General features: G+C 40.9%; 1 protein-coding gene across 1 annotated transcript in view; it reads right to left on the bottom strand.

The window, feature by feature from the left end:
• Positions 1–12,251, bottom strand: part of Fbxo33 (F-box protein 33) — a 23,147-nt gene extending 10,896 nt beyond the window's left edge. The window contains exon 1 of the mRNA XM_031356260.1: positions 11,300–12,251. Within this exon, the coding sequence (XP_031212120.1) occupies positions 11,300–11,928 (629 nt within the window). The 5' untranslated portion in view covers positions 11,929–12,251. The remainder of the gene's footprint in view (positions 1–11,299) is intronic.
• Positions 12,252–13,079: the final 828 nt, after the last annotated feature.

Here is a 13,079-nt window from a genome sequence, read left to right on the forward strand (position 1 = left end):
AATTCAGATAAATTGAAATCATGTAACTTTTCTCATCATATTGCAATAAAACTTAAAAAAAAAGAAATAAAATTAGAAACAATTTAAATATTACCCAGCTGGTGAATAAATGCATCATTAACATATCTCTACAATGAAATAAACAGTAAAAAAGTGCTTATATATAGTATAATATGGATATAAAGCAAAAGTATAACAATTATATTTATTGTATTATTCTATTTGTATGAAATACTAGAACAATTGAACAGCAGGGTCAGGTCATTGTTTCCTTAGTGCTAAAGATGGTGGACAGAGTAGAATTAAAGTTCTACATGTTGAATGTGATGGTCATACAGCAGAATTAATCATTTAACTTCTCTTCAACTATACTCTTTAAAATATGTAAGAGGGAACCTGTGCTCCTGGTTTTCACCTGAGCCGGTGGCAGAGTCTCTGCTCTGGATCCCCACCCACTCAGTCCACACCCAGATGCAGTGTGACCCCCAGGAGTTCTGGCACATCCAGCATCATAGGATCATAGGATCACAGAACAGAGAAACCAGTTAACACTAGAGGAAACCAGATGGTGAGAGGCAAAAGCAAGAACGTAAGCAATAGAAACCAATACCACTTGGCAAAATCAGAACCCAATTCTTTCACCACAGCAAGCCCTGGATACCCCAACACACCTTAAAAGCAAGGTTCAGATCTAAATTCTCATTTCATGAAGATGATTAGAGGACTTTAAGAAGGATATAAATAACTCCCTTAAAGAAACACAGGAGAGCACTGGAGAGGTGGCTCAGTGGTTAAGAGCACTGGTTGTTCTTCCAGAGGTCCTGAGCTCAATTCCCAGAAACTATATGGTGGCATATAACCATCTATAATGGAATGTGATGCCTGCTTCTGTCATGCAGGCATACATGCAAATTGAGCACTCATATACATAAATTTTAAAATCTTAAAAAAAAAGAAAGAAATACAGGAGAACACAGGTAAACAGCTAGAAGCCCTTAAAGAAGAAACACATAAATCCCTTAAAGAAATACAGGAAAACACAATCAAACAGGTAAAGGAAATGAGCAAAACCATCCAGGATCTAAAAATGGAAATAGAAACATTAAAGACACAAAGGAAGACTACCCTGGAGACAGAAAACCTAAGAAAGAGAGGAGACACAGATGCAAACATTACCAACAGAATACAAGAGACAGAAAAAGAATCTCAGGTGTAGAAGATACCATAGAAAACATCAACACAACAGTAAAGGAAAATACATAAAGCTCCTAAGTCAAAACATTCAAGAAATCCAGGACACAATGAAAAGACCAAACCTAAGAACAACAGATATAGGAGAGAGTGAAAATTTCCAACTTAAAGGGCCAGAAAACATCTTCAACAAAATTATAGAAGAAAACTTCCCTAACCTAAAAAAGGAGATACCCATAAACATACAAGAAGCCTACAGAACACCAAACAGAAGGGATCAGAAAAATTCCTGCTGACACGTAATTAAAACACCACATGTACAGAACAAAAAAAGAATATTGAAAGTGTAAAGAGAAAAAAGTCAAGTAACATATAAAAGCAGACCTATCAGAATTACACCAGACTTCTCAATAGAGACTCTGAAAGTCTGAAGATCTTGGGCAGATGTCATACAGACCCTAAGAGAACACAAATGCCATCCCAGGCTGCTATACCCAGCAAAACTCTCAGTTACCATAGATGGAGAAACCAAGGTATTCCAAGACAAAACCAAATTTAAACAATATCTTTAAACTAATCCAGCCCCTACAGAGGATAATACAATCACTTTTCCTTAATATCTCTTAATATCAATGGATTCAATTCCCCCATAAAAAGATATAGGCTAACTGGATACATAAACAGGACCCAAAATTTTGCTGCATACAGGAAACTCACCTTAGTGTCAAAGACAGACACTGCCTCAGAGTAAAGGGCTGGAAAACAATTTTCCAAGCAAATGGTCCCAAAAAACAAGCTGAAATAGCCATTCTAATATTGAATAAAATAGACCTTCAACCAAAAGTTATCAAAAAAGATGGGGAAGGATACTACATATTCAAAGGAAAAATCTACCAAGATGAATTCTCAATTCTGAACATTTACGCTTCAAATTCAAGAGCATCCATACTTGTAAAAGAAACTTTACTAAAGCGCAAAGCACACACTAAACCTCAACAATAGTAGTAGGAGACTTTAATACTCCACTCTCACCAATCAATAGATCATGGAAACAGGAAGTAACCAGAGACACAGCGCAATTAATAGAACTTACAAACCAAATGGATTTAACAGATATCTACAGAACATTTCATCCTAAAACAAAAGAATATACCTTCTTCTCTGTACTTCATGGTACCTTCTCAAAAACTGACCATATAATTGAACACAAAATAAACCCCAACAGACGCAAGAACATTGAATTAATCCCATGTATTGTACCAGACCACCATGGACTAAGGCTGGTTTTCAGTAAAAACAAAAACAACAGAAAGTCCACATACACTTGGAAACTGAACAACTATCTACTCAATGATAACTTGGTCAGGGAAGAAATAAAGAGAGAAATTAAAGACTTTTAAGAATTTAATGAAGATGTAGGCCCAACATATCCAAACTTATGGGACACAATGAAAGCAGTGCTAAGAGGAAAAACTCATAGCCCTGAGTGCCTCCATAAAGAAATTGGAGAGATCACACACTAGCAGCTTAACAGCATACCTGAAAGCTCTAGAACAAAAAGAAGCAAATACACACAAGAGGAGTAGAGGGCAGGAAATAAATCAAACTCAGGACTGAAATCAACCAAGTAGAAACAAAGAAAACTAACTATAGAAAGAATCAAGAAAACTAGGAGCTGGTTCTTTGAGAAAATCAACAAGATAGATAAACCCTTAGCCAAACTAATTAGAGGGCACAGGAATGAAAAAGGAGACATAACAACAAAAACTGAAGAAATTAAAAAACATCAGATCCTACTACAAAAGTCTATATGCAACAAAACTATAAAATCTAGATGAAATGGATGATTTTCTAGACAGATACCAGGTACCAAAATTAAATCAGGATCAGATAAACCATCTAAACAGTCCTATAACCCCTAAGAAAACAGAAGCAGTCATTAGAAGTCTCCAACCAAAAATGCTCAGGGCCAAATGGTTTTAGAGCAGAATTCTATCATACCTTCAAAGACCTAAGACCAATACTCTTCAAATTATTCCACAAAATAGAAACAGAAGTTACTCTACCCAATTCTTTCTATGAAGACACAGTTACGCTGATAAAGTAAACCACACAAAGACCCAACAAAAGAGAACTTCAGACCAATTTCCCTTATGAATATCAATGCAAAAATACGCAATAAAATTCTTGTGAACTGAATCCAAGAACACATGAAAGTGATCACTCACCATGATCAAGTAGGAATCATCCCAGAGTTGGAAGGATGGTTCAATATACAGAAATCTATCAATGTAATCCACTATATAAACAAACTGAAAGAAAAAACCCACATGATCATCTCATTAGATGCTGAAAAAGCCTTTGACAAAATACAATCCCCTTCATGTTAAAAGTATTGGAGATTAGGAATTCAAAGCCCATATCTAAACATAATAAAAGCAACATACAGCAAACCAATAGCCAATATCAAACTAAATGGAGAGAAACTCAAAACAATTCCTTTAAAGTCAGGGACAAGACAAGGCTGTCCACTCTCTCCCTACCTATTCAATATTGTACTTGAAGTCCTAGCCAGAGTAATTAGACAACAAAAGGAGATGAAAAGGATACAAATTGGGAAGGAGGAAGTCAAGATATCACTATTTGCAGGTGATATGATAGCACACATAAGCAAGCTCAAAAATTCTACCAGAGAGCTCTTACAGCTAGCTGATAAAGAACTTCAACAAAGTAGCTGGATATAAAATTAACTCTAACAAATCAGTAGTCTTCTTCTACTCAAAGGATAAATGGGCTGAGAAAGAAATTAGGGAAATGATACCCTTCACAATAATCACAAATAATATAAAATATCTTGGTGTGACTCTAAACAAGCAAGTGAAAGATCTGTATGACAAGAACTTCAAGTCTCTGAAGAAAGAAATCGAAGAAGACCTCAGAAGATGGAAAGATCTCCCATGCTCGTGGATTGGCAGGATTAATATAGTAAAAATGGCCATCTTGCCAAAGCAGTCTACAGATTCAATGTGATCCCCATCAAAATTCCAACTCAATTCTTCACAGAGTTAGAAAGAGCAATTTGCAAATTCATTTAGTATAACAAAAAACCCAGGACAGTGAAAACTATTCTCAACAATAAAAGACCTTCTAGGAGAATCACCATTTCTGACCTCAAGCTGTACTATAATGATAAAACAATAGTGACAAAAACCACATGGTACTGATACTGAGACAGGAGGACAGATCAATGGAATAGAATTCAAGACCCACAAATGAACCCACACACATGTAGACAAATGCCCACACATACACAACAGAAAGAGACAAAAGAAAACCTACAACACAGCTTAAAAAGGGAAATCTGATATTTGTACACCAAGCAGTGCTGGGGAAGGGAATAACTGGGTTATCTGTGGTGCTGAGTTGTCTTATGAGAGGTATCGTAGTCAAATTTCACCTCCAATAAGAGCAGCAGTAGCCTCTGAATTTTTATATCCACAAGCCCCAAAGGTCTCCTCTTTCTATCAAGTAACAACTTTGAAAGTCAGAGTGTGTCCAGGGAACTGCTTATGTCCAGGATACTAATTCATAGACATGAGTCTATGTGAGGAAAATGTGTGGGCTCCACCACACAGGGATAGGGAAGTCCTTTACACTGGGACTGAGACCAACATACTGGGTATGACTGAACACTTTAAGTGTCTGTGCCCTGACATGTTAAAACAGACTGCCTTGGCTCTGCTGCTTTCTATGTCTTCAAGGTCTGAGAGATAAGTGGTAGAATCCAGCTGCTTCGCAGGCATTTTTGATGCCCATGCCCACATTAGCATAGAGAACCTCTAGTATGAGAAGACATTTACCACAGTTGATGTCTTTCCTTTGTCCTTTTTCTTTTCTTCCCTCCCTCCTTAGTCTCTTGCTTGAGATAGGGTCCCTCTTTATAGCCTTGAACTCACAGAGGTCCACTTGTCTCAGCCTGAGTGCTGGGATTAAAGATATTGCCAAGACACTTGGCCTTGTTTTTATTTTTCTATGCTTTTAATTAAAGATCTAGGCTGCTTCTGAATTGCTGTTACTGACTGCTTTCTCTCCTCTGAGTAGCACTGAGGATTAACACCTCAAGAGAAATCTTTGAGTAAGATGACTAAGACCCTATGTAAAAGACACAGATCCCAATAGATGTACAAATTTCTAGTAAAGAAACACAAGAAATATAAAGGCAATATAAATGCTTTAAAAACTCACCCCTCAAAAACTCAGTCAAATATACCAAAATGGTTGAAATGTTAAGGAATTAAAACACTTAGTTTTAAACAGATTCAAGATGAAAAGAAGATTCAAACAGGCATAAGGAAGCCAATTCCAGATTAGAATGAAAATTTCAACAACTTGTGTAAGAAATTCAGCCAAGGGAGATTCTAAAAACCACTCAACACCACCCCTCTCTTATGGAAACTTTGGAAATGAAAAAGCTCAGCAAAGCTTAAAACACATTTGTTAAAACAAATTTAGCCCAGTGGATAGCATATCCTATGATCTCAGGGGTTAGTACACTAGATCAAGTAGAAGAAACAACACCAAGGATTAAAGCAAGGTTGAGATTTTACTCTCATTTAGCTCTCCTGGGAAGTTTGATTAGCCTCTTTCACAGTGATCTTAAAGTTAGCTTTGGGGAACTCCACTACCGCATCATTTTAAGGTATGGATTTGTCTGGGAATAATACAGACTCACCTGTTTTCTCCATCAGCACTACTCTTGGGCAGTATGAAATGGTCAGCCCCCACATATTATATGAGCTATTTAAAGCAAGTAATAATCTGTGAGCTCATCAAAATGAAAGCTGTCTTATACAGTGTGTTAGTTGCTGGAGAACATTTTCTTTCAAGGCTCAGGTTTGTTGAATTAATGGATTTATTATTTTTTTTTTTATGAAATAGTGCTGAAATTTAGATGTGGATTATTCTTAAAGTCCATGGTTAAAGTAGGCTTGGACATTCATTCTGGATGGTAGTGGAAAATTTAAAAGATGGGATAGGTCTAAAAGCAATAGGGCAAATGACCATGGGCATTTAACTAGGGTTGCTTACACGAGCAAGGTGGGATGAGTCAACATTTTAATGGTATTTAGTTAGTTTAAAATCTAAATAAACTTATGGGCTAGTGGTACCACCCTGAATAGACAGAATAATATTAGCACCAACAAATAGGTCAACAGATTAAAACCTCCTAAATAGTAATCAAAATTATTATTATTTTTGACAAGTTCTCTTTATGTAGCCCTGACTGTTCTGGAATTCATTCTGTAGACCAGGCTGGCCTCAAACTCACAGAGAGCCACATGTCTCTACTCCCCAAGTGCTGGGATTAAAGACACATACCACCAAGTCTAACAACTCTTTCTTTTCATCAGTTAATTTAACTGAAACATATGTTATAGGAGTAAGAAAAGCTGACTGACACACAGGATAATGAAGATGTAACCATAAAGTAGCCAGTCTACAAACTAGGAAGGAGAGGCAAAGCCTAGAATTGTAAAGAAGAAAACTTAATCCCACATATAACTTCTCTGGCCTGGTGCAATCTTAAAAAAAAAAAAAAAAAAGTTCTGTTCCAATTCAGAAAAACTTATATGCAATGTGTACACAGAGAAGATAAACATCAATATCATTATGTCAACATCTACTGTTAAAAAAAAAAAAACACACTGGCGTAGGATACATGAGATTCAGGGAATGCTCCTAGAGAGAATATTTTTTAATGAGTGAGGCTATATTACCCCAAATCTTATTGATAACTTATAGTTTTCATTTTTCTTAAGTATGAAATACAGCATTTCAAGACTATGACACCTTGGCTAACAGCTACAAATGTATTTCGGAACTTGTTTTGAATGTGGTAGAATTTCTTATAGAACCACTGCAGGGTAAATTTAACCCATTTAATACACATTTTAAGTTGTAGGTAGTGGGGCTCACATTTAACCCCAGTACTCTGGAGGCTGAAGCAAATGGATCTCTGGGAGTTTGAGGCCAGCATGGTTTATAGAAAGTTCCAAGACAGTCAAGGATACAGGGAGAAACCCTGTCTTGAAAAGCAAAAACAAAGGAAAAGCCACCACCAACAAAAAACCCCAAATTAAAATACAAAACAAAACATTTTAATGAGCTCTTACTGCAGTTCTAGAAAAGCAGGAGGTTTTGCCTCCTTTTAGAGAAACATTTCTGAAACCCTGTGTTTTATTGGCAAAAAGATACTCTTTATTGTTGATTATCATCTGTTCTTTTTTTTAATTAGATATTTTCTTTATTTACATTTCAAATGATATACCCTTACTAGCTTTCCCCTCCGAAAAAAACCCCTATTCCTTCCCCCTGCTCACCAACCCATTCTCTCCCGCTTCCTGGCCCTGGCATTCCCCCACTATGGGGCATAGAACCTTCACAGGACCAAAGGCCTCTCTTCCCATTGATGGCTGATAAGGTCAGCCTCTGCTACATATGCAGCTGAAGCCATTAGTCCCACCATGTGTACCCTGGTTGGTGGTTTAGTCCCTGGGAGCTCTGAGGGTACTAGTTAGTTCATATTGTTGTTCGTCCTAAGGGTCTGCAAACCCTTCAGCTCCTTGGGTCCTTTTTCTAGCTCCTTCATTGGGGACCCTATACTCAGTCCAATGGATGGCTGTGAGTTAGTCAGGCACTGTCAGAGCTTCTCAGGAGACAGCTATATCAGCTTCCTGCACTTGCCGGCATCCACAATAGTGTCTGGATTTGGTGATTGAATATGGGAAGGATTCCCAGGTGAGGCAGTCTCTGGATTGTCCTTCAGTCTCTGCTCCATACTTTGTCTCTGCAACTCATTCCATGGGTATTTTGTTCCTCTTTCCAAGAAAGATCGAAGTATCCACACTTTCGTCTTCCTTTTTCTTGAGTTTCTTGTGGTTTGAGGATTGTATTCCGAGCTTCTGGGCTAATATCCACTTATTAGTGAGCACATACCATGTGTGTTCTTTTGTGATTACCATCTGTTCTTAACACATTCAATACCAGTTCGGCAGCCATAATCACTCTGGCAGTATATGTAATTCAAATCAAAACAAACCAACAATTATTCTCTCAGAAGATCAGTAACATTGATTATACCCTACAACTCTAGGTCAACGTTTTTTAGTTCTTTTCCTGTGGGGTGTGAACATACATGGAAGAAATTCAAAATAACTATGAATTGTGTAAGGAAATTCAGCACAAGGCTTGGAAGTGGAATGTTTGATACAGTATAATTCAAACTCTTCTGCTTAAAACATGGCAGAAATTCATAAAGCAAGAGCACTGTAAATTAAAAGAATATATAATGCTTACACTTCTCATCAGTTATTAAGTTTTGGCATACAGGAAGCACTGAGTTCAGTTCTCAGCAGCACTTAAATTGGCAGTGGCAGAACACACCTGTACCTCAACAGTAGAAAAACAACCAAACCCTTCTAACTGACATTGTTAATACACTGTTTTAGGTTTGTAGTTTTTAGTCACAGAATCACAAGTGTAACTAAAAGCTTAAAGAAATAAAAAGCCACATGCTCCACATGCTCCACTGAAGTTAGTGAATAGGAAATAGTTTAAAATGTTTTTAATCTGTTAAAGCTTTACGGAAAAGTCTCATTTATATTTTTATCATTTGAATACATCCAATATCAGAGTACTTAGTTCCAAAAATAAAGATAACATTAAATTATCTCCAAAGATATAAACATAACTTTTTTTTCTGAAAAAATAAAAGGAGGGGGGTCTTGTATATCCCACCCTGGCCTTAAACTAGCTATTTAGCCAAGGCTGACCTTGAACTTTGGATCTTTCTGCTTCTTCTGAGTGTTGAAGTACAAGTGTGTGTTACCACTGTCAATTTAAGTGGTGCTAGGGACTGAAACCAGCCGGGGCTTCCTGTATACCAGAAAAGTACCTATCAACCAAGCCACACTCAGGTCCAACATGATTTAATTTTAAAAGAGACAGCATTAGTACAAATAATATAAACATACAGATGCATGCTACCAAAGCGTCACTGTGCTCACTCTAGCAGATGACAGGAAAACTTTACCATCCTGGATAACCGACAGTTGTTAGCAGAGAAGTGATAGCAGACTTAGAAGAGCAGACACATATGGCTTCACAAACAAGTACATTGGGACAGAAACTTAGATGATAAGGATGAAAGAAAAATCATTAAGGACAAAATACAGTACAGTACTCTTGTGTATATATGCTATAGTTCCACCCATAGATTATTAATTAAGGACAAAATACAGTACAGTACTATTGTGTATATATGCTATAGTTCCACCCATAGATTATTAAAATACCAAAAAGAACCAGGCAATGTGAGAAGCTCTTACTTGACTCAAAGGCACTATGCCTTCCCTCCTCGCCTTTTTTTTTTTTTTTTTTGGGCAGGACTGGTTGATTCCAGAACAAATCAGCTAGTCTCCAGCTATGCTCTACTTTTAAGAGAAAGCCCCCAACCACCTGATTAAGAAAAATTTTAGCCTTAGTTATCTTGACAAATAAAATCAAAGCAAGGAAGTGGAATGGCTTCATGTGAAAGCTTAGGAAAAAGGGTCCTGGATAAATGGAGCCATGTTCCCATCAACATTTTTTTTTTCCCTTGAGATAGGAGTTCACAAAGCTCATGCTGGCCTTGAACTTGCTATGCAGAAGATGATGACCTTGAACTCTTAAGCTCCCTGCCTCTAGCTCTCAAGTACAGGGATTCCAGATCTGCATCATGCCTGGCTTCCATACACAGTACGATGCTATAATACTTACAGTTTAACCTATTAGAAGCAGGTTTCTCTGTGAAACCCTGGCTGTTCTTGAATTCACTCTGTGGTCGAAGTTGTCATCAAAGTCAGAGATCCCCCTGCTTTTGCCTCCCAAGCACTAGGTTTAAAGGCATGCCACCACCACCCTGCTTAAACTCTTGATAATTATATAGATCACAAAAAATATTCTGAAGTATATATATGAGACATATATGGCTTAGCATTAATCACAATCTATTCTCAACCCTATTTAACATAAAGATGGTAGGATATTGATTGTGAAACGAAGGACACTGCTTAGAGAAAAACAGTGCCATAGAACAATGTGTACATCATTTGACCTATTAAGCACCCATTTCTGGTCTCTAAAGTGGGACAATATTTTCTGACTTGACCCTAGCAGTGTTGGAATGTTAAATCACTAAATTATACGTAAGCTGCTGCAATTATTTTTCTTCCAAACTAAAGGTGATATTGTAAGGTTAGAATAAGTATCCAGATATAGAAAATATAAATATGGTTTAACAGGCACTAGACTTTCACAGGACAAAAAGAGAAATGCCGATTAGGATATGGAGTCTGCTCTGGAGTCCGAATATGGATTATGAGCTCTAGGTGGAATTATAGTAAAGTCCTGATGCTAAATGACAAGTCTCATACTTACCCCCTACAGTCTGCTCAGCTCCTTTACCCCACCCCAAGTTATGCTGCGTTACTTTTGTGTGAATCATTAGGAAAACGTTCAGTCTGATGGTGCATGGGATGCGGCTTCAAGTCTGACAATTTTCTCCCCCCAATGATTTTAACTAGCACTCCTCCCAGTCTTCGGGCACGGCCCAGGCTAATAAAACTATTTCAGGTAAGGAAAGGACTGTTAAAGAATTCTTATAGGTTAATTCTTGTACTCATGGACCATCAGCAGGAAAATTACTCACATCGTCACTATGAATTACCTATCACCAGTGGTCAAATTCAGAATCAGAAGACCGTCTTATTTTATTTTTTATTTTTTGTACAGGCCTCACTCTTAACTCACAACTTTCCCACGCATAAGATAATGACATTGCCCAGTAGGTCTATCCCTCGGACAAGAACGGATGAATGAAAACATGCCTGAGCGTTTGATAAAAGTGTCTCGCCAAGTCCGGTTATCACCTCTGGTCTCCGGAAATTAGTCCGGTCAGGACCGATAGCTGCACCTACACAAGGCCATTCTGAGGCCGGCCGACACACCCCACGGGGTCTTCCCGAGGCGAGCGGAAGGGGAGACCCTCGGGGTTCCCACGCAAGCCTACCTGTTGTTCCGGATGCTGAGCAGCACGCACAACACCAGCTCCAAGTAGATGCGCAGTACTTCCAGCCAGCGGGAGGAGAGCTGCAGGGCCTCACCTTCTTCCCCTCCGGTGCCCGTGTCGGGGCCGCCGCCGCCGCCGCTACCGCCGCCGTCGCCTGGGCCGCCGCCTCCGCTCAGATAATTCTCCGCGGCGAACTCAACCCGTAGCTCCCGTACGAACCAGCCGCACTTGCGCATGAGGAACTCCAGCCGCGGCTGCTCCGCCGGTGAGACGCGGAGGCAGATGCGGAGCTGGGGCCACAGCGCTGGGTAGAAGAGGCACTCCCGCCAGTGCGAGCAGGAGGCCGAGGCCCGCAGCCGGTCCGGCGCCGGCAGGAAGGAGAAGATGTGCACGATGAGTTCGCTGGGCAGCGACGCGGCGCCGGCCGCCTGCCCGCACAGAGCCATCCGGCTCCGCCGCCGGTCGCCCGTCCCCGGCCGCCTGCGCAGTCCTCGCAGCAGCCCCCGCAGCCGGCGCAGCTGCCGCAGCCGCAGCCGCTGCCGCCGCCGCCACCGCACCACCCGGGCGGCCCCGGCTCGGGTTCGCGCTCCCGGCGGTCGGGGCTGCGGCACTGACAAGAACAACAACATCAATGACAAGGAAGAAGGGGGCGGAACCGTCGTGCGCCTCGGCGGAACCAAGTGCACCCGGAGTGGCCGAGGGGGGGGGAAAGCTTAGGCGGGGAGGCCTGCGCGCCGCTGGCTTTCTGTACCGCATGCAAGTGCTCCCTCGGCCGGCCCGGTCAACAACCTCCAAAATCCTCTCTCGAACGGACCAGGAGCCCGGAAGCGGCCGCGCTGCTTCTGAGGAAACCGCGGCTCTCCCCGGACCGGGACGCGGAGGCACAGCAGTGGTAGGGACTGAGGATGACGTCAGCGGCGACGGGCGGAGCCTGGCGCGGCTTGGCGAGACTTCCGGCACCGGGGAGCTCCTGGTTGCCTGGATCGCGTGGCACGTGATCCATGACGCCAGCAGCCCGGGGGCGGGGCTACCGGCGCGGGGGCGGAGCCACTCAGGGCGTCCCTCGCGGGGTAGGTCTGGTCTCTCTAGCGTGCTCGTGGCGGAACCCCGGCGTGCCGCGCGAAGTACCGACGCTTTCTCCTCCGCTGGGCTGAGGAGGTCGCGGCTCCCGAGGGGCCGGCACACCGGGGTCTTTTTCCATTTTGTTCAGAGTAGAACAAAATCGGCTACCGAAAGTCGGGTCGTAGTGGCACGCGGACCTTCCTCTTCCGACGTGCAGAGGCCGCTCACGCCCCAAGGCGGAACGGGTGACGACAGCGCCACCCTTCGTATTTAGAGGGGGCAGGCAAAAAAAAAAAAAAAAAAATGGCTAACGATTTTCATCTTTAGGGCTGGTATGCAGACTTGAAGGCTCTCTGAGCCCTTGTGTGCAAAAGTTCTGTATAATTAGTATGTTTTATTAATAGCTAACGACCATTTAGTGGCAACATCAAATTAGGAAGTTAAGACAGGTTTTAATTTTCAGTTTCTTAAAGTCATTGAAGTGTTTTTGAAGAGAGCCATAGACACAGATCGTCAGTGTACCTCTGTAACAACACACCCCTGTATACAAAAGTAACATGAATTAAGAAAAGTAACAATTTTAACATTACCTGGTACTCCTAAAAACAAGTTGGAGAGGAGAGCTTTTCTTTAGTTTGGTGCCCCCAAAGAAAGGGATTTTAAAAAATAGCCCTTCAAGTAATCAGCATGCGAAGTAGCTCACTCAAATTGTAAGAAG

Source organism: Mastomys coucha, unplaced genomic scaffold, assembly GCF_008632895.1.
Source record: "Mastomys coucha isolate ucsf_1 unplaced genomic scaffold, UCSF_Mcou_1 pScaffold6, whole genome shotgun sequence".
NCBI lineage: Eukaryota > Metazoa > Chordata > Mammalia > Rodentia > Muridae > Mastomys > Mastomys coucha.